General features: G+C 50.5%; 2 protein-coding genes across 4 annotated transcripts; both read left to right on the top strand.

Moving 5' to 3' along the window:
• The first annotated feature begins 401 nt into the window (after positions 1 to 401).
• SYNPO2L (synaptopodin 2 like) lies at positions 402 to 18,185 on the top strand. 3 transcript variants are annotated; one of them, XR_011651113.1, is made up of 10 exons: positions 402 to 603; positions 1,782 to 1,933; positions 2,390 to 2,904; positions 5,936 to 7,481; positions 11,773 to 11,874; positions 12,989 to 13,079; positions 13,944 to 14,122; positions 15,989 to 16,232; positions 16,608 to 16,773; positions 17,680 to 18,185. XR_011651113.1 is itself a non-coding variant. In XM_024561373.3 (4 exons), exons 1-4 carry the CDS (start codon positions 502 to 504, stop codon positions 8,158 to 8,160), a joined length of 2,994 nt encoding a protein of 997 aa, XP_024417141.2. In that variant the 5' UTR covers positions 402 to 501; the 3' UTR covers positions 8,161 to 9,655. The 3 variants fall into 3 exon arrangements, 2 of the variants coding, with proteins under 2 accessions (XP_024417141.2, XP_045052108.2); XM_024561373.3 differs by lacking the exons at positions 11,773 to 11,874; positions 12,989 to 13,079; positions 13,944 to 14,122; ... (1 more) ...; positions 16,608 to 16,773; positions 17,680 to 18,185 and having other exon boundaries at positions 5,936 to 9,655; XM_045196173.2 differs by lacking the exons at positions 402 to 603; positions 1,782 to 1,933; positions 2,390 to 2,904; ... (4 more) ...; positions 16,608 to 16,773; positions 17,680 to 18,185 and adding an exon at positions 2,911 to 4,118 and having other exon boundaries at positions 5,936 to 9,655.
• Positions 13,064 to 17,911, top strand: MYOZ1 (myozenin 1). Its single transcript, XM_053923440.2, has 5 exons — positions 13,064 to 13,079; positions 13,944 to 14,122; positions 15,989 to 16,076; positions 16,608 to 16,773; positions 17,680 to 17,911. Exons 1-5 carry the CDS (start codon positions 13,064 to 13,066, stop codon positions 17,909 to 17,911), a joined length of 681 nt encoding a protein of 226 aa, XP_053779415.2.
• Positions 18,186 to 18,875: the final 690 nt, after the last annotated feature.

Raw genomic sequence — 18,875 nt, 5'->3', positions numbered from 1 at the left:
GACAAACTCAGCCATTCCTTGTTCTGGAATTGAAGCCCCTGCTGCTGCCACTTTGAAAGGAGCTTTGGAGGAATGTGGTTGGAATTAGTCCATGACCCTTTCAGGGAAGCTCCAGTCCCTGAAAGGGTGTACATGAGTTATGGAGACTAGAGACCTAGTACTCTGAGTCCTGAATAAAAGGCCCCTGCAGGAGAATGGGGGACAGGGGAGGACAGAAGTTTTTGCTATAATTAGTTCTGGAAGTAATACAGCTGGGGGTGGGAGAAGAGTACAGCCGGCAACTATTTTGAGCACAGCTCCGATTGACAGGACACGTGTGCTGGACTCGACTGATCCCAGGGCCAAGTTGCCTGCCTGTGGTGTGTGGGGTGGGGTGGGGGGGAAGGCCTGGGGCAGCAGGAGCAGGAGCGCCAGACAGACAGGCCGGACGGGGTACCAGCACCTCGACTTCTCTCCCTGGGACACTCTCCAAACTCCGAGGGCCATAGGTCAACCTGAGCGATGGGTGCTGAGGAGGTGCTGGTCACACTGTCAGGGGGAGCGCCCTGGGGCTTCCGACTTCAGGGGGGGTCCGAGCAGAGGAAACCCTTACAGGTGTCCAAGGTAAGGGAGAGCCCCTATATTGAGGTTTCAGGGAAAGGGGAAACCCAGGGGAGCCTGGGAAGAGTCATGTGGTGGTCTATGGGGAGAAGCGGGAGGCCATGAAGGAGAGGGGGTGGGTGGGCAGGGAAGCATGCTAAAGTTTGGTGGGGGAATTAGTGTCTGAGCACAGGCTTCTTATGGGCGTGAGGGTTACTAGAAAAGGGGATTCCTGGTTTCTGGTGGCAGAGAAAAAGAAAGACTCCGTCTCTGTTCCCTGCAGCACCAAAGCAGCAGAGGCCCAGGTCTGGCCATCCAGTCTTTACTCTCCTGGGTCTGTGCCTCTACTCCAAACTCCAGGAATGTAGGGAAGTTTCTAATTTCTCTCTAGCTAAACTGAGTGATGAGCTAAAGCTGTCTTGTCCAGCCCAGCCCAGCCCGGCCCGGCCTAGCCCAGCCTAGCCCAGCCTAGCCCTGCCCAGCCCTGCCCATGACTTCATTGCTCCTCTTTCCCTACGCCACATCCTTTCTCACTGGGTGAGACTCTTTTTGTAGTGCTCACAGGGTAATGGCAAGATCTGGCCTGTCAGATGGAGTTGTTACCCTTCTGGTTTCGCCATACAGGCTTAATTTCCTCAACCGTAAAATGTGGGTAACAATAGTACCTACTTCACAGAACCATTCTAAAGATTAAATGCAATAATCCATGTGGAGAGCTTAGCACAATGCCTAACATTAAGTAAGCACTCAGTAAATGACAGCCACCGTGACACGCATATACACACAATCAGTCTCCCAGATTCCGCGGGACTCCCTCCAATTTGGAATACTGTTCTAAAATTTTGACTCTGTAGATAATAGTGTCTGGGGCTCCAAGGCCTGGGAGAGAACTATCAGCTAGTATAGATATTGCCCTTGGAGGAAAATCTTAGAAAGCTACCATTTTTAGTACCTGCTCTCCCCAACCCAATACACATTCGGTGATTACCCAACTTCCCCTCATCTAATGTATTGCTCCCTCCACTCTGCACCTTCTCTCCTCTAGACAGGAGCCCTTAACTGCAGCCCCATTCCCCTCTCCACAATTTCTTACCATGAAAAGTAAAATCCCTTCCATAGGTCCTTCCTGTTCTAACTCTTTTCATTCTATTCTCCCTTGGAGCCCTCCCTCACCTACATTCTCTCCTCCAACACCTTCTCAGATTCGAAGACGGAGCCAGGCTGGCAGAGCAGGACTCCGAGAGAGGGACCAGCTTTTGGCCATCAATGGGGTCTCCTGCACTAGCCTCTCTCATGCCAGTGCCATGAGCCTCATTGATGCCTCAGGGAATCAACTTGTCCTCACTGTGCGGAGGTATGGACCCCTCCCAACCCAAGCAACACTGTCCCCCTAGTCCAGGGCCCCCTAGTCCAGTGTCTCCCACTGCCTGACTCAGCTGTGTCTCACTGGCCTGGCTTCAACAACTAACAAGTACCCATTTCTGCTTGTGTGTCAGTGCTGGAGTACAGGTGTTAGTACAGGCCTCCCAAAGGGCTTGAGTCTATCTGTAATTAAAGGGTGGGGGGTCAAGTGGGCATCTGAGTGCCTGGGCCGCCTTCCAGCCTCGCCGTCTCATCATCACATCTCCCCGAAAGCCCATTCCCACTTGCAGCCCTCCAAGCACATTTGCCTCCCAGTTTGTCTTCAGACTTCTACTCTTCCCAGTCCATTCCACCTCCACCCCCTGTCTCCCCCATCTCCTCTCCCATCCCTTCTAGATCTCTCTAGCTGTCAAGCAGCCCATTTTTCAAGTTCTGTCATCTTTCCCAGGGTGGAGGATGAAGGGCCTCTGCGATCTCCATCCCCTGGTGAGCTTCGGGTACTGTCACCCTTATCTCCGCTGAGTCCTGAGCCCCCTGGTGCTCCAGTTCCCCAGCCTCTTCAGCCTGGGAGCCTCCTCTCACCCCCTGACAGTGAGGCCTACTACGGAGAGACAGACAGTGATGCTGATGGCCCTGCCACCCAGGAGAAGCCCCGCCGACCCCGCCGCAGAGGCCCTACCAGGCCCACCCCACCGGGAGCCCCACCTGATGAGGTCTACCTGTCTGACAGCCCTGCAGAGCCAGCACCTGCCGTCCCTGGCTCTTCCAACCAGGGTGACAGCCGTGTGATCTCCCCATCTTGGGAGGATGGAGCAACCCTTCAGCCACCCCCAGCTGAGGCCCTGCTGTTGCCCCATGGTCCCCTCCGGCCTGGCCCAAATCTCATTCCTATGGTGGGGCCTGTTTCCCACCCAGTGGCAGAAGATCTTACTACCACCTACACCCAGAAGGCCAAGCAAGCCAGTGAGTGCCTGAACCCTTTTGCCCTGGCCAGGATCTTTTTAATCAGAGCTTTAAATCTACCCCTTCATAAGCAGACCTTATGCTTCTCTGAGGTATAGTCTTGGGGACAAGTGGAGGAGTGATGAGTAAGAGAAATAATTATTCTCATGGTTCCCATCATTTTTGCTGTTTGAACTAATGTGACATAAAGGTACAGGTGGTTCATCCCAACCCAGGAACAGGATAAGAAGGGAAGTTGGAAAGGGACATGAATCAATGAAGAGGTTGCTTGTTGGTGTTGCTATCATTTTGCCAGGTGCCAGACACAGGGCCGAGGAGTATTGGGAAGCAGGGCACGGCTACAGGGGTTCTTCAGTGTTAACTGCAGGCATTCCTGGGGGCTGGGAGGCTGTGGGGTAATTGTGAGTCCCTGGGAAGTAGTAGAGGGAGGGATCTTCAGCTCTTTATCTCAGGCAAGAATGTAGGCCTGGGCAGAAAAAAACCAGTTCCACTTATCTCCAGCTCTCAGCTATTTTTGATGTGAGCTACAGAACAAGGTCTAACAGTGAACCTTCTCACTGTCCTATGCCTCCCAAGCATCTCCCCAAGAGCCCATTCTTGCCACCTTGGAAATCTCAGGATTACCCCTCTACTTCTCATCTCTCATTCCTCCCCTCCACCATTCTGATTCCTGATCCATAGAATTTTGTGTCTCTAAGTCTGGATTAGAGGCTAACTACATGACCGTTTAGAGTCTGACGTCCTGAGAATGTCCGATATACCACAAAGAAATTCCAGATGCATGCCTATGATCCCATGTTTATCCCCAATTCTCATTTTAGCACTCTTTGCCTTCCTATCATGCTGGGTGAGACTGTAGTTAGTGGCTCAGAGGTATTTTTAGCCTAGCAGACCTCATTGTCCAGTAGGGTGGAGTGGGGGGTAGGGTAGGCAGGTGCCCACGTCTATCACACCGGGGCTTGTGGAGCAGGCCAGAGAAGGGAGGGGGACAGGCTGCAAAAATAGCATAGTGAGCTCACTCAGCTGCCAGCTCTGGGATCAAGACAAAGGGGCTTTAAAAGGCATGGGGGTGGCTCAAGCTGGTCCTGCTCCAGCCAACTCTGCCTTTCTCGGCATGGAGACTTTCGAGCCCATCAGCCAAGAGTCCCTCAGCCAAACCAGCTCCAACAAATCTCCAGGCCCAGTTCCTGAGCTACAGGACCCATTCTATGCAGGTACAACCATCCCATAGCCAAGAGAGTTCTGGGATCTAGAATGGAGGGGGATATATCAACAGTTTAGGGAGGAAGGTCTTTGGGAAAGGTCTTACCCCTTTATCTATTCCTCCTTTTTGCCTCCCTCTTCTTTCTTTTCTACGTTAGCTCCTTTCTCAGAATGGGCTAACACTATCGTCACATGTGAAAGGGTTTTGTGACCACATGAGATACAGAAAACTCATGGGCAAAGTGTGTGTATGAGAGAGAAGTGTGAATAATCTATGAACTTTTAGGGTCTGTATGTGGGAGAAAATATGTGTGAACAAGAAAGTGTATACACAGGTATAGTAGCGTCAAGAAAGCTTTGACAGTAATGGCTACTCACAGTGGAATGTATGGCTGCTGTTAAATGCTACATTTACCTACATTACCTCAATGAATCCTCATAGCAACCCTATGAGGCAGCTATTATCATTTTCATTTGTAGATGAGGAAACTGAACTTCAGTGAAGTGACTCTTCCCCAAAACCAAAAACCTAAACTGAACTCTGACTCCAGTGCCCGCTTCTTTTTCGCAGTTCTATTCTGTGGTATAAATGTTAGGATGCGCACAATGAGAGCCCTAATTAGAAAGGAGCTTGGCATCTTGAGTAGAAAGTAGATGGAATTTCAAGAATTTTTCAGGAGGAACTGGGGATCAGGGATCACAGTATCCATGTCCGAGGCAGGGTCCCAGCAGCAGGTCAGCCTCTCCCCTTTCCTGGCCCCACCTCCACATTGCATGGGAAGCCCTGCCCTGCCTCCCCCTAGTATATAATCCTTCAATGCCAGCCTGGCAGTGGCTGCCCAAGCTCTCTACCTAGAAGGCTGACCCCTAAAGAAGACCACTCCACTCCCACCCTCAGCTGGAGAGAAAGGTGAATGTATTTACCCAGTGACCTTGAGGTATCCTAAGGACTTAGAGGACTGCCTTGGAGAGCAGCACTCTGGCTTTTCCAGCATCTCAGATCCGAGGACATCCCTGGCTGTGAGTAGCAAGGGTTGAGGCACAGAGGAGCGCGTGGCAGGGGTGTGAGGCACGGAGAGTGCCCTGGCAATTGGAAGACCAATATCAGCTCTAAAATTTTGTCCAAACCACTAGGACAAGGACACCTGCAGGGGGAACTCAGAGAAGGGCCACCTGGAGTGTGCATGTGTGTGAATATGTTCAAGTTACTCTGTTTTTGTGTGAGCACACGTTTACGAATAAACAAGTACATGAGAAAATATGCCCACAGCTGGCTTTTACTAGACCCGTATTCTTGTTGAAATGATGTGTAGTGGGAGTTACTTCTATGAACAGAAGTGATGTGGACTGCATGATGGGGGGCAGAATTTTGAATAAATATCCTTGTTGCTAAGGGTCCTCTGTGTCCTTATCATAGGGGTAATGAAAGAAGCCCTGAACTGTCTGAGAAGCACTGCTCTGTGGTGCTTCTCTTCTCTCCCTGGGAAGTGACCCCTTCCCCCCACCCCTGGGTGGCCAGCCAGGAATTGAGGGAGGCGAGGGAAGAATGTGTGTGGGGTGGGTAAGAGCATATCTCTTGGGAGATAGGAGAGGAGTAGTGGGAGGAGAGCTGTGGTCGGAGCGGTGTTGGGGCAGCTGGCTAGACTCTGCCTTCCTTTTAACTGTCCTCGGTTCCACCTTTCACCTTCCACTACCCCCAAGTCAGGACTTTGGCAAAGGCAGGAAACATTATGGGTCAGGAGGTGGGAGGGCTGAGTCGGTTGGGGTGGAGGTGAAAGCCTTGGGAAATAGGATTAGAAGAGGCTCACTGATCTTTCTCCCTCCTCAGAACTGCAACGGGCAGAGAGCCTTCAAGAGAAGAGTGTGAAAGAGGCCAAGACCAAATGCCGGACAATTGCATCTCTGCTAACGGCGGCCCCCAACCCCCACTCCAAGGGGGTGCTTATGTTTAAGAAAAGACGGCAGAGAGCCAAGAAATACACCCTAGTGAGCTTTGGGTCTGCAGCTGGGACAGGCGCCGAGGAGGAAGAAGACGGGGTCCCTCCAACTAGCGAATCCGAGCTGGACGAGGAGGCCTTCTCCGACGCCCGCAGCCTCACCAACCAGTCTGACTGGGACAGCCCCTATCTGGACATGGAGCTGGCCAGACCGGGCTCGGGCTCAGCGGAGGCCCAGGGCCCAGGGCTGGGAGCAGGAGGGCAGCTGAGTGAGGCCTCCGGGAGAGGGGTCCAGCTCTTTGAACAGCAGCGCCAGCGCGCAGCCTCCAGCACCCAGGAGCTGGCCCAGGACGGTCCAGCAGCCATGCTCAACGGGCAAGGCCTGCAGTCACCACCTCGGGCCCAGAGTGCTCCACCCGAGGTGGCAGTCCTTCCCAAGTCGCCAGGCCCTTTAGCCAGCGCCAGACCTTTCCTCCCAGGCGGTGGAGCCCCTACCCCAGCTCCAAACATCTTTAACCGGTCAGCCAGGCCCTTTACTCCTGGCTTACAGGGGCAGCGGCCAAGTACCACCCCGGTTATTTTCAGGCCCACGGCCCCCAGGAGGGAGAACGAAACCGTGAGAGGCCTCAGCCCTGCCCCACCGCCTTTCTCATCCCCTCCTCAGGGGCCCACCCCTCTGCCCAGCTTCACCTCAGGGGTTCCCAGCCACATGTCAGCCTCCAGTCCTCCCAGTACCCTACGCTCCTCTGGCCCTGTGACGGCCACCAGCTCTCTGTATATCCCAGCCCCCAATCGCCCTGTTACGCCAGGCGGGGTCCCAGAGCCTCCTGCTCCCTCCAGCACAGCTGCCATGACCTCCACCGCTTCTATCTTCTTGTCGGCGCCTCTGCGACCCGCTGCGCACCTAGATGCACCCTCCCCAGGCCCCGTGGCCCCTGAGCCTCCCAGCGCTCGGGAGCAGCGCATCTCTGTGCCAGCTGCTCGCACCGGCATCCTCCAGGAGGCCCGGCGTCGGGGTACCCGGAAGCAGATGTTCCGGCCAGGAAACGAGGAGACGAAGAACTCGCCCAACCCCGAGCTGCTATCGCTGGTGCAGAACCTGGATGAAAAACCTCGGGCCGGGGGTGCCGAGTCTGGTCCAGAGGAGGATGCTCTGAGCCTCGGGGCTGAAGCCTGCAACTTCATGCAGCCGCCAGGGGGCAGGAGTTACAAGACCCCGCCTCACGTGACACCTAAAACCCCGCCTCCGACGGCTTCCAAGGCCCCGCCCCCTCTGACTCCCAAGACTCCACCCCCAGTGGCTCCTAAACCCGTATCTCGAGGGTTCCCTGAAGGGCTAGTGAATGGGGCAGCCCCTTCTGCGGGAATGCCTGAGCCACCAAGGCTTCAGGGCAGGGGTGGGGAGCTGTTTGCCAAGCGGCAAAGCCGAGCAGACAGGTACGTGGTGGAAGCTACACCTAGTCCTATCGTTGGCTCTCGGCCCCGAAGCCCTTCTCCTACTCCCTCACTGCCCCCTTCCTGGAAATATTCACCCAACATCCGTGCCCCACCTCCTATTGCTTACAACCCACTGCTCTCACCCTTTTTTCCCCAAGCTGCCCGAACTCTTCCTAATAAGGCCCAAACCCAGGGGCCGCGGGCCAGCCCCAAGCAAGGCATCAAGGCTCTGGATTTCATGCGGCACCAGCCCTACCAACTTAAAACTGCCATGTTCTGTTTCGATGAAGTTCCCCAGACTCCTGGCCCCACCTCCTCAGGGCCCCCCAAAACTGCCCGAATCCAGGAGATCCGACGATTTTCCACTCCAGCACCCCAGCCCACTGCAGAGCCCCTAGCCCCCACTGTGCTAGCGCCCCGAGCAGCCACTACATTGGATGAGCCCATCTGGAGGACAGAGCTGGCCTCAGCCCCCGCCCTTAGTCCAGCCCCTGCCCTTAGCCCAGCCCCTGCCTTTAGCCCAGCCCCTGCCCTTAATCCAGCCCCTCCTCCAGAGTCTCCCAGGGGTCTTGGGGCCTCTCCCAGCTCCTGTGGCTTCCAGGTAGCCAGGCCCCGGTTTTCAGCCACCAGAACAGGATTGCAGGCTCATGTGTGGAGGCCTGGAGCAGGCCACCACTGAGCAGAGCACAGCTCCCAGGACCAAGGAGAGGTGGAACATCCAGTTCCTAAAGTTGCTTCTCCTACCCAATCCACCCCCTCTCTCAGGCATCTGGAGGCTAAATTCCCTGCTGCCAGAGATAGTTTTGGAGTTCGTATCCCATTCCCAGGCTTCCTCCTGGCTCCCTCCCTCCCTCCCTCTTTCCAATCTAATATCCCTGCTTTGGTATCTGTGCTTCTCTTAGTCTCTGTAGTTCCTTGCCTGGATCTCTGTCTTTATCTCTAGGTCTCTCCACCCATCTTCCACCACTGGTCTCTCTTTCTCTACTTTGTTCTTTACTCTGTGAGCTTCACAAAGTTCAATGAGAAGCACACCGAGAAGCTATCACTGAGACCTTAAGCAAGAAGCTCACCACCAGGCAGGCAGCAAAGGAACTGAAATGATCATTGTTTGCACTAAGTTGCTCTCTGCTCCTCACTTTTCCCAAACTTGGCTGGCATATACCTAGGCGTGTATGTGTGTGTGAATGCGTATGTGCTAGTGTGTGCACAGATGTGCTCTTCTGTCTGAAGCAAGAATAAGAGGAGAGCTCTAAATAAAGACCCGATGTGGGTCTCACCCTTGCACTGATGAAAGAAGGGTGAGATAACGCCACATGGATAGTCTAGTGGGGAGAAAGATTCACTAGAGTTAAAGACCATCATCTGTAGCAGGTACACAGCATCTTGTGAAACTTATGGAGTATGAGAAGACTTGAAGGGCCGCTGCAGTTTGTACGGGCTGTTACATCAGGTAGACCAGGAATCAAACTAAGAATTCTATTTCTCAGGATTTTAGACAACAACTTGAGAGGCCCTGTCCTGAGCAACGGGCACCCAGGAAGTGAACAAAAAGAAAATTTTCCTTTGAGAATGAACAAATACATTGGATTCATTGCCTCGTGAACCTAAGACAGACAGAAAGAAAAGAGCCGCGGTGTGGAAAGTGAGGCAGAACCAGAAGCAGAGCAGAAATGAATGAAATTGAGCCACAAAGAGGAGCATAGTGAGAGAGAGTGAGAATGCAGTGTTGGCAGAGAGTAAAGTTAGTAGCAAGAAACCAACCGTGTACAAGAGGGGGGGTTGGGGAAAAATGTGATGGAGAAGAATGTATTTTTTCGAGTGAAAGGGTTGATGGCAGGGGGATGTGTGAGTATATGCTGAATGTTGCAAAAACAGTTGGTATCTGTGCTACCTCCTTTGAGTCTGCCCCCCTGTCTTCTGCAGCTTGTACTGACCACCTGGGAAAGGGCAAGGGAACACCCAGAGCCAAACCTCTTTTCAGTCCTATGCCATCCCTCAAACCCTAGCTCTTGTTCCAACTTTAGGTCCTGATCCCTGATCCTAGAGGAATGTAGACTCCCCTCTCACCACGCCTACTAAGGGGCACATTTGTTGCTTGATCTGGAAACTGATCCTTTCCTTTGCATACTGAGTGTGAGTCACAGTACTTTTGTTTGTGCACAAGAATAAACTTATACCCCACACCTTCTGTTGCTGTCATCTCTTCGAGGTTTACACCCAAACCCCGATCTCCCCTTGATCTTCTCTAACTCGATTCCTGACCTCTTTCCATTCCTGCCCTCCTATTTTTCACTCTTTTGCCCTTTACCTCTGGTCTCTTGCTCTTCTCTGCCAATTCCGTCTCATTCCTATTCAGTCACTTCCACCACTCCCCTTGGTTCCCTCTCCCCACATTCCTCATCTAGAGTCTCCCCCTTTCTATCTCCTGCTCCATATTCCCCAAGCTAAGCCTCAGTTTCCAGAACTGAGAGAAGTTGAAAAGGCCTTCTGAGCCTTTTGCTATCAACATTTCCTAGCTCCCTGGAAGCAGCCATATTTCCTTGGGAAACAATGCTGGAGGTGAAGGTGGGTGGGAGAAAGAACAATACAGAGGGCAAGTAGTGTGGATTGAGACTAATTAAGAAGAGAAAGCACAAGAAGCAAACTAGAATTAAAGATTTCGGAGAAAGAAAATGCCATTGCTCCAATTTTACCAGCAGGAGGCATATTTGAGCCAACAACCAGGCCTAAGACCTAGACACCCCCAAGCACAATCTCAGAATTTCAAAGAAAGGATCCAGAGAGCACAGGCTAAATATTCTATCTTCGCCCACTAAATCACAGGAGACCAAATTGTGGTTTGTTTTGGAGGGGAGGGAGGTAGTGATGATGAAATTTTGCTATTTATGATTTTTATGTTATAGCTGTTTGCTATGTGTGTTCTTTCTTCTCATTGCTTCTTTGGGTTGGGAGGAAATGGAGGAGGACAAAAGACGAGGGCTCCAGAGGCTACACTGGTCTAGGAAGAGGCCAACTACAGGGGGCTGGAAGCCCTGTCAGCCCCTAGCCTGAACCTGAAAAGCTCAGGATGGGAAGAGCATGGTCAGAAAGAGTGGAGAGCTCACAGAGCGACAGGGGGTTATCCTGGGAGCTACAAAAACCACTTCTTAAAGCAGCCACAACAGGGTGGTTCCAGAACCTAAGCAGAACATAGAGAAGGATCCAGGGTGTTCAGGGAGCTACTGAGGTTAGGGGCTGTGCAAATGACAGACTTCTCACAAGGGGGCTCTCCAGCTGGTGCCCCTGCCCGGCGGTTCCTCTGGAACAATGCAAACAGGACGGTCCAGATCCTATGCGGTGTGTCTTCCTCTGAAGAAAAGCCCGAGTAGGAGTCTCAGAAAGTAAGGCTTTGGTAGGTCAGAAGCCTTCATGCACTTCTCCAAGAGACATCTATCCTGCAGAGTAGGCTGAACTGATCACCCCAACAGCAAATGGGGGTAAAAAGGCAGGAATTGGTCAAGTCTTCCCCGCATCTTCCCTTACAGCCTAGGCAGCCCTAGGTTTGGTTAATTTGGTCCCTTAATCTGCTAAGAACTGGTTTTTCCAGAGGAAAGACCAACTCATCCACGAACTCTCAAAGAGTAGTTCCACCCCTGACCAGATAGCTTAGTTGGTTGGGCATTGTACCATGACATGAAAGGTCACAAGTTCGATGCCCGGTAAGGGCACATGCCTGGGTTGCTTGGGTTGCAGGTTCTGTCCCCAGCCAGGGCGTGTACGAGAGGGATTGATGTTTCTCTCCCTCTATTTCTCTCCTCCTTCCCCTCTCTCTAAATATAAACAAACAAATCAATAAAATCTTTTAAAAGAACACACAGTAGTTCCATTGCGAACAGACTTCACTGTCCCAAACATAGAAGCCTTCCTATTCCCAAAATGCACCCACATGTCTTTCCAGCTATGGTCTAGGTGGTTGGCTTGGAGCAGCTCTCCAGACATGTTCTTCAGGTTCTTGTTCTCCCACTCCTACCTACCACTTGCTGCCTGCCTCCTCTCTCCCTTCTCAGTTTTCAATTTCTCCCTGAAAGCTTCTTTGGATCTCAGACTCCAGGTGCCAAGAGAAAGGGAGTCCCTGGGCAGATTGGTCCCTGGCTCAGAGAGCTTAGCGAGAGACTCCCAAAGCCCTTTCCTCCATTCCTGAGCCTCTGGGCAAGGAGGGCGGGATCTTGGTTCCAGGGTCTCAGTACCCCCTGTGCCATTTGAGCTGCTTGCACTCATCTATTAATAACCACCCTCCCTCCCCCACTGCCAGTGCTGCCCCCACGCCTGCCCAGCTCGGGTTCTTCAGTCACAGCAGCTCAGTCCTCCAAAGCTGCTGGACCCCAGGGAGAGCTGACCACCGCCTGAGCAATCCGTAAGTCTCCAGAGGGGCTGGAGCCCATTCCGTTGACTGTTGTGTCTATGTGTGCAGTTTATCCTGGGGTAGTTGCCCCCTCCCCCATCTATGTTCAGCTCTCAGCTGTCCAGTTCAGGGGAGCCACAAAGAGTTGGAAGGAGAAGGGCCCAGATGAGGGGAAATAGAGATAGTGGGGGGGGGGAACTGGAGGAATGAGAAGGGGGTCTAAGAGGCTGGATGGAAACAAAGGACCTCAGTGAGGCTGAGAGGTACAGGGAGAGTCCATTTAGCAGTTGCTGGACTGACCGCAGCGGGTACCACTAGTTAGCAGAATTGCAGATGTGTTGTGGGGCAGGACTCTGTAGAAGACAGCATTTTTGCTCACTGCCAGCTTCTGTTAAGGAAGACTCTGTATCTTTCCCAGCCTGTCCCCCTTCACTGCCAGACACTATTATCGTGTTCCTGTCCTCCCTCAGTTCCCCAGTGCTATGATATTGCTGAGTTCACATGTATCAAGGCTCAAATGTTCCCTGACCTCCCTCCAGTTCTGGGGTCTGGGGCGGGAGTGACTGAAAGGGAGCAGGGATCACTGCTGTGACCTCCCAGGCCACACTCCAGCTGGCTCAATGGAGGAGCAACAACCTCTCCTTTCTATGGAGAATGTTTCTGGCTGGATCTCCTCAACCCTGGCAGAACATTTTTCTGCCCCTTGGGGACTGGGGAAGACTGAGGAGAGACCAGAGTGTGGGATGACAGCCCCAATCTGAGATCCCCATGCAGATAAAAACTTCAACTCCTGCCAGTGAGCCCTGGGTGCATCGCCCTGCCAGGGGTCCTTGGCTTCAGCCCCCGCCCACTAGCACACACTGTGCTCCCAGTGCCTGCACCAGCTCTTCGTAAAAGAGCTGCAAAGAGACTGGGAACAGGTAGGGGCAGGGGCTGCATCTGTAGTTTCAGCCCTGCCTCCCAAGAGAAGAGACTCTCTAACACAGCGGGTCTTCACTGTTGGAGGGAATACATATTTCTTTGAAAATCTAATGCAATTGTGTTCCAGGTTAAGCAGTACCACCTTACTGAGACACTCACCCTTCCTATTCCCTGTCCATCTTTCAACTCCTCCCACCCTACCCAGGCTGGGTCTGCCTCCACAATGCCGCTCTCAGGAACCCCAGCCCCCAACAAGAAGAGGAAATCCAGCAAGCTGATCATGGAACTCACTGGAGGTATGGATGCTTGCACCTGCCTTGTATGGGGCTTCTCATTATGAGTATCTCTGGCCCAAGAGGCCCAGAAATACCACAAGATTACATACGTCTTAGGGTGAAGAGACAAGAGAAAGTCAGGGGGCGGGGGTGGGAGATGGTGGTGGTGGGGCAAGAGAAAGTATTCAACACTGACCACTCACCCTTCCACACTTTTCACCTTGTAATCGGAGACAATAATATTTATGCCATATTGCCCAGCATAGGTGCAGGACAAAGGGACCCACAGGTCAGTGAGGTTTGTTTAAGGAAGAAAATATGTATGATAGAGACTGGCACAGAGTTAGGTCTCAATAGATGGTTAATTTCCTTACTTCTTTCCCCCAATCTAAGGAGCCTGTGTAAGTATTTAAAAATGGAAAACTGCACAGGCTGTTCACTGCCAGAGTTCACTGAAGGGAAGAGTAGGGAGGGGAGCTAAGACGGGAGTCTGTACAAGGGGTGGCCGTCTTCAAACAGTGTTGGCCTTTGGGCGTTGCCCTGGGATATGGCCTCCCTGTGGCTTCCATCTGTGATACACATCCTGCTTTTGCCCTGTAAGCCCATGCTCACGTCCCTTTGACTCCATGCACTCTCTCTACTCTCGTATTTCCACTCTCTCCATTCTGCACTCCAGTTTCTATGCATTCTCTCCAACTTCAAACCCAGGAAATAAAAATCCCTCACAAACTAGACCGAATTTGATGAGACATCACAGACAGCATCTGCTTCCCTTAGCAATCTCTGCTGGGGCACACACACTTAGTGCGGATGGCATCTTCATTTTGAGCCCAGCAAACCCTACTTTCCTCTTTCCCTTGCCTCTTCCTCCCTCCTCCCTAAAAGGTGGACAGGAGACCTCAGGGCTGAACCTGGGCAAGAAGATCAGTGTCCCAAGAGACGTGATGTTGGAGGAACTGTCGCTGCTCACCAACCGGGGCTCTAAAATGTTCAAACTGCGGCAGATGCGGGTAGAGAAATTTATCTATGAAAACCACCCTGATGTCTTCTCTGACAGCTCCATGGTGAGTCCAGAGCTTTACTACTCTCAAAGCCCAGTGCCCCTGCCAACAGCTTCTTGGTAGGTGCCGGATATCCAAAATACCACCAGCCTCCCCTTCCTGCAACTTTAAAAGCCCATTAAGCCCCCAGATATAGTGAGTGCCCAATAGCTCCAGGGTGAGTTACAACCTCTGAAACTCCGTCACTATCTTAGAGCTAGTGAAGGGGATTGGTGGGTACCACATCCTCAGAGAGAAAATTTCCTTCCCAGTGTGGGTAAGTGTTAAAGATAACGTTACCAGATGAAACACAGGAAGCCCAGTCCCATGTTTTAAAGTTGAGATGCACACAAATAATTTTTCAGTAAAGTAGGTCTCATTCAATATTTTGGACATAAAAATGAAATAGCCCTGGCCGGTGTGGCTCAGTGGCTTGAGCCCCAACCTGCACACTGGAAGTTTGCCCGTTCAATTCCCAGTCAGGGCACATGCCTGGATTGCAGGCTGGGTCCCCAGTTGGAGACAAACTAGAGTCAACCAATTGATGTTTCTCTCGCACGCTGATGTTTCTCTCCCTCTTTTTCTCCCACCCTTCCCCTCTTTCTAAATATAAATAAAAATAAAATCTTTAAAATGAAATAAAATAAAAACCTAAGACACTTAAATTAAAATTTCAGATACACAATAAATACTCTTTTTACTATAAGTATGTCCCACAAAATAGTTGGGACATAAAGGTTAAATTAAATTTAAAAACATAGGAAACTCCGTTAAATTTGAATTTCAGATACACATTGGATACTCTCATATATGAGTATGTCCCATGCAATATTTGTGGTATATTTATATTAAAAAAGTATTTGTTGTATATCTGAGGTTCAAATTTAACTGGTGTCCTATAATCTTATTTGCTAAATCTGGCAACCCTAGACAGAGTTAAGTGAATTTTTACAGCCATCTCCTCTAAGGACCCCAGATGTGGGGAGTGAAACCATCCTCAAAGATCCTACATTCCCTAGTCAGGATTCTGCAAAGAAAGAAAAGTAGGGATTGGAGAGAGGCCAGGCATAAGATGTTATAGCTGAGAAGGAAGGGATCGTCTTCATTTCCTTTCTTCCCCCTCTACCTTCCCTGGGCAACCAGAGGAGAGTGGAAATAGATGCTTACATGAGGCCAGGGGCCAAAGTGTCTGTGATTGGCGCTTATGTAGAAGCAGAGTACAAATGCTGAGCTGGTTATATCTAACTTTAGGAGACCAAAAGCCCTCCTTCCTGCCTGGGTCTGGTTACGCAGGGTGGAGCCTGGGGATGTGCATGGTGGGTGGCCAGGAGAGCCTCCTGAAGGAGATGGGTTATTTTTAGGCTTTGGGCCTGGATCCAGTGCTGCCCTTTTGGTCACCCTTTCCCCTCCCCACTATAGTTTCACTGTCAGGAGGTCCTGGTCCAACAGGCACCAAGAGGAGAGAGGGAGAGGAAGAAAAGGAGAGAAAGAGACAAGATGAAGAGGGGGAGGGGACACAGATCTTTCTAGTTCTTCAAATTAAGGCTGGGTTCTGCATGCTAAAGCTATCCTCTCAAATTGTAGTTGATCAGAAGTCTTGGTCCTCTTTGCCTTGGTAAGGATGGGAAAAAGAGTGTGGAGAATGAGTTGCAGTCATCCTAAGGTGTAACTGGAGAAACTGAACCAAGGTGGTCCTGCCCCTCAAGAAGAGTTTAATTCCTCATAGTCTGGTTATCCACTATCCATCTATTGGAGGGGAGAGTCATAGAGGATTCAGTGTCCTCTGGTTGGCCATCGTCTCTGATCGCATCCTCTGTGGCTATGCACACCTGTGTCCTTGTATATTCCCCATCCCCATAACCTCCCCTTCACTCTGTCCTTTTCTTTCAGGATCACTTCCAGAAGTTCCTTCCCACAGTCGGGGGACAGCTGGGCACAGCTGGTCAGGAATTCTCCTACAGCAAGGGCAGTGGCGGAGGCAAGGCAATGGGCAGTGGCTCTGCTGGACAGTATGGCTCTGACCAACAGCACCATCAGGGCCCTGGGTCTGGAACTGGGGGTACAAGGGGCTCGGGGGCCCAGACTGGCAGAGGAGGAGCTGCTGGCACAGCAGGGGCTGGCGATACAGGAACAGGCAAGTATCCTCACCCAAGAGTAATGTGTCTGGTCCCTACAGCAGCAACATCCCTAGGAATCAGGCCTAGGTTGGGTATAGGGAGCAGGGGAGGCCTGAGATACCTTAATGGATTCTCTGGGTCCAGGAGAATACAGAGATGTGTCTATTTTACCTAGAAGCCTTATTTCTCAGTCACATTTCTGGCTTTTCAGTTTCAGTCACTGATATGACCCCAGGCTGTCAGTGTCCCACAAACCTTGTACAATTACCAGGAGGATGTTATACCTTTGTTCCCTGGCCCCAGCAACTTTCCTAGCGCAGCAGTGTGAAACTAACTTCCCTTGGCTTCTAACTGCTATTATTTGACTTACTTTTCTCTCCCATGGCTGCTAGGAGATCAAACAAATGCAGAAGAAAAACATATCACTGTGTTCAAGACCTATATTTCCCCATGGGAGAAAGCCATGGGGGTTGACCCTCAGCAAAAAGTGGAACTTGGCATCAACCTGCTGGCCTATGGGGCCAAAGCTGAACTCCCTCAGTATAAGTCCTTCAACAGGTATGGGTGAGGCGGAGGAACCAGATGCATCATAGTGTGTGGCGTGTCCTTAGTTAGATGGAGGCTTGGGTTCAAATGTTTTAGAACATTTGAGGCATGGGAGGAATATGGAGGCCCTAACTTAAGACCTTTCCTTTTTCACTCTAGCTCAGAGAAACAGCAAAATATGATCAAATGAAAACTTGCAGGGAAGCAGGATTCGAATTTTAGTTCATAGGCCACTTATTGGCTGTGTGGGCATGGGAAAGTCACCCTACTTCTGAGCCTTGGCTGCCTTCACTATAAATAATCTATTACACAGTGTAATAGATTACACTTTAAGGCTCCCTTTATTCAAAGTTAGGATTTCATTACTGTGTCTAAAGTATGACTCTAGTCCTTTATACTCTATTCTAGTGAGGCTTAAGTGTCTATTCTTTTGAAATCGGGCCCCTCTAGACCATGGATAGTAGACCTATGAAAGCAGGATAGGGAAGTGCTAGAGAAGTGCTTTTGCCCTTGATCCAGAGGAGCCTGGATTTTCCAGGAAATGTTCATTCCTCTCATCTAGATATGTATTATCCACTAGAGGTAGAGTAGGGGTTCTATGCTGAAATTTAAGGTGGTGTCAGATCCTTGGGTCTATAGTATTTGGGGTTACTTTCTATAAAATGTTGGTCTGGGTTACAGCTACTCATGAGACTATCTAGTACCAACTAGACTCCTTTTCTCATTATTAGCTTTGGGGAAACAGGGAAACCAGGAAGGGGAATGGAATGCCAGGAAAGCAGAAGAATGAGTGCAGAGGCAATTTCAAAGGAGAATTCACAGACTCCCCCATCCTCCAAACAGAGTAATGTCTTACTGATAAAGCTCTGCTCTTTTTATTTATTTATTTTTTAATGAAATAATGTATCTCCTTTTCAGGACAGCAATGCCTTATGGTGGATATGAGAAGGCATCCAAACGCATGACCTTCCAGATGCCCAAGTTTGATTTGGGGCCCCTGCTGAGTGAACCCCTGGGCCTCTACAACCAGAACCTCTCCAACAGGCCTTCTTTCAATCGAACCCCGATCCCCTGGTTGAGCTCTGGGGAGCCTGTAGACTATAATGTGGATATAGGCATCCCCTTGGATGGAGAAACGGAGGAGCTGTGAGGTGTTTCCTCCTCTACTTTGCATCCAGTTTCTCCTCTCTGATTCCAATTTGGAGAGCGAATAAGGAGCAGGATACCCCAACCTCCATTCCTTTGGGGAATGGAGGGAAGGAGGAGGGAGAAATCTGCCTTTTCATCTGTCACTCTAAGTCCCCACTCCAAGCATCCTTCCTCACCAGCGCAGAGCTCCCCTTCAAGTTGCTCTGTATGAAACCTGCTCTTTTATGGAATTTGCTCTCCCACTGTTAACAGTCAATAAACTTCAAGGAAATGAACTCATTCTTCCTCTGATATTTGAGGGCAGACAAAAACTGAGGCTAACAATGCACAGAGGCTAATTAAAGTCAAATACTAAACATTCATTATTCAAATTTCAAGACCAGACCTGAGCTCTCGTTACTTACACACCTACGCCTACATCCACACCCATGAAACCACATTCATAAGTGTATACAAAGACGTACTTATTCAGTAGTACATAAGACAATGAATCGTGCACAAACACATATGCTAGCCCTTATGTGAGCACAGCTTCTTAGCTATTATGTGCTGTGGTTAGGAAATAGGTGTTGGTGACCCTGCTGTTAGTTCTTTTTATGTAGCTGATTAGAAATTGGGATAATCAAGGATTACCCAATTATTACAGAAATAGAACATGCCATAAAGTTTCCAGATGACATCAGCGTGGGCTTAGGAATATATGTGTCAAAGATTCATACATTTAGATTCCTAAAAGGATGAGGTAGAACAGGGAGCCACATTGGAATCCAGGAGAAAGTGGGAGAAACCAGCTGCAGTTATACAGGGTCTGGCACAAATACCACCCCTTTTTTATTATAAAATCTTCTATTGCAAAATCATAAGCATGTAATTCTGTAACATAACAATATCATACTCAAGCACACCATATGACATTTTACGTGAAATGTGAAAATTAAAACTATAAATTATCACACCCATATTAT

This window comes from Desmodus rotundus, chromosome 4 (genome assembly GCF_022682495.2).
Source record: "Desmodus rotundus isolate HL8 chromosome 4, HLdesRot8A.1, whole genome shotgun sequence".
NCBI classification, from domain to species: Eukaryota; Metazoa; Chordata; class Mammalia; order Chiroptera; family Phyllostomidae; genus Desmodus; species Desmodus rotundus.
This window is presented reverse-complemented; position numbering and strand designations above follow the sequence as displayed.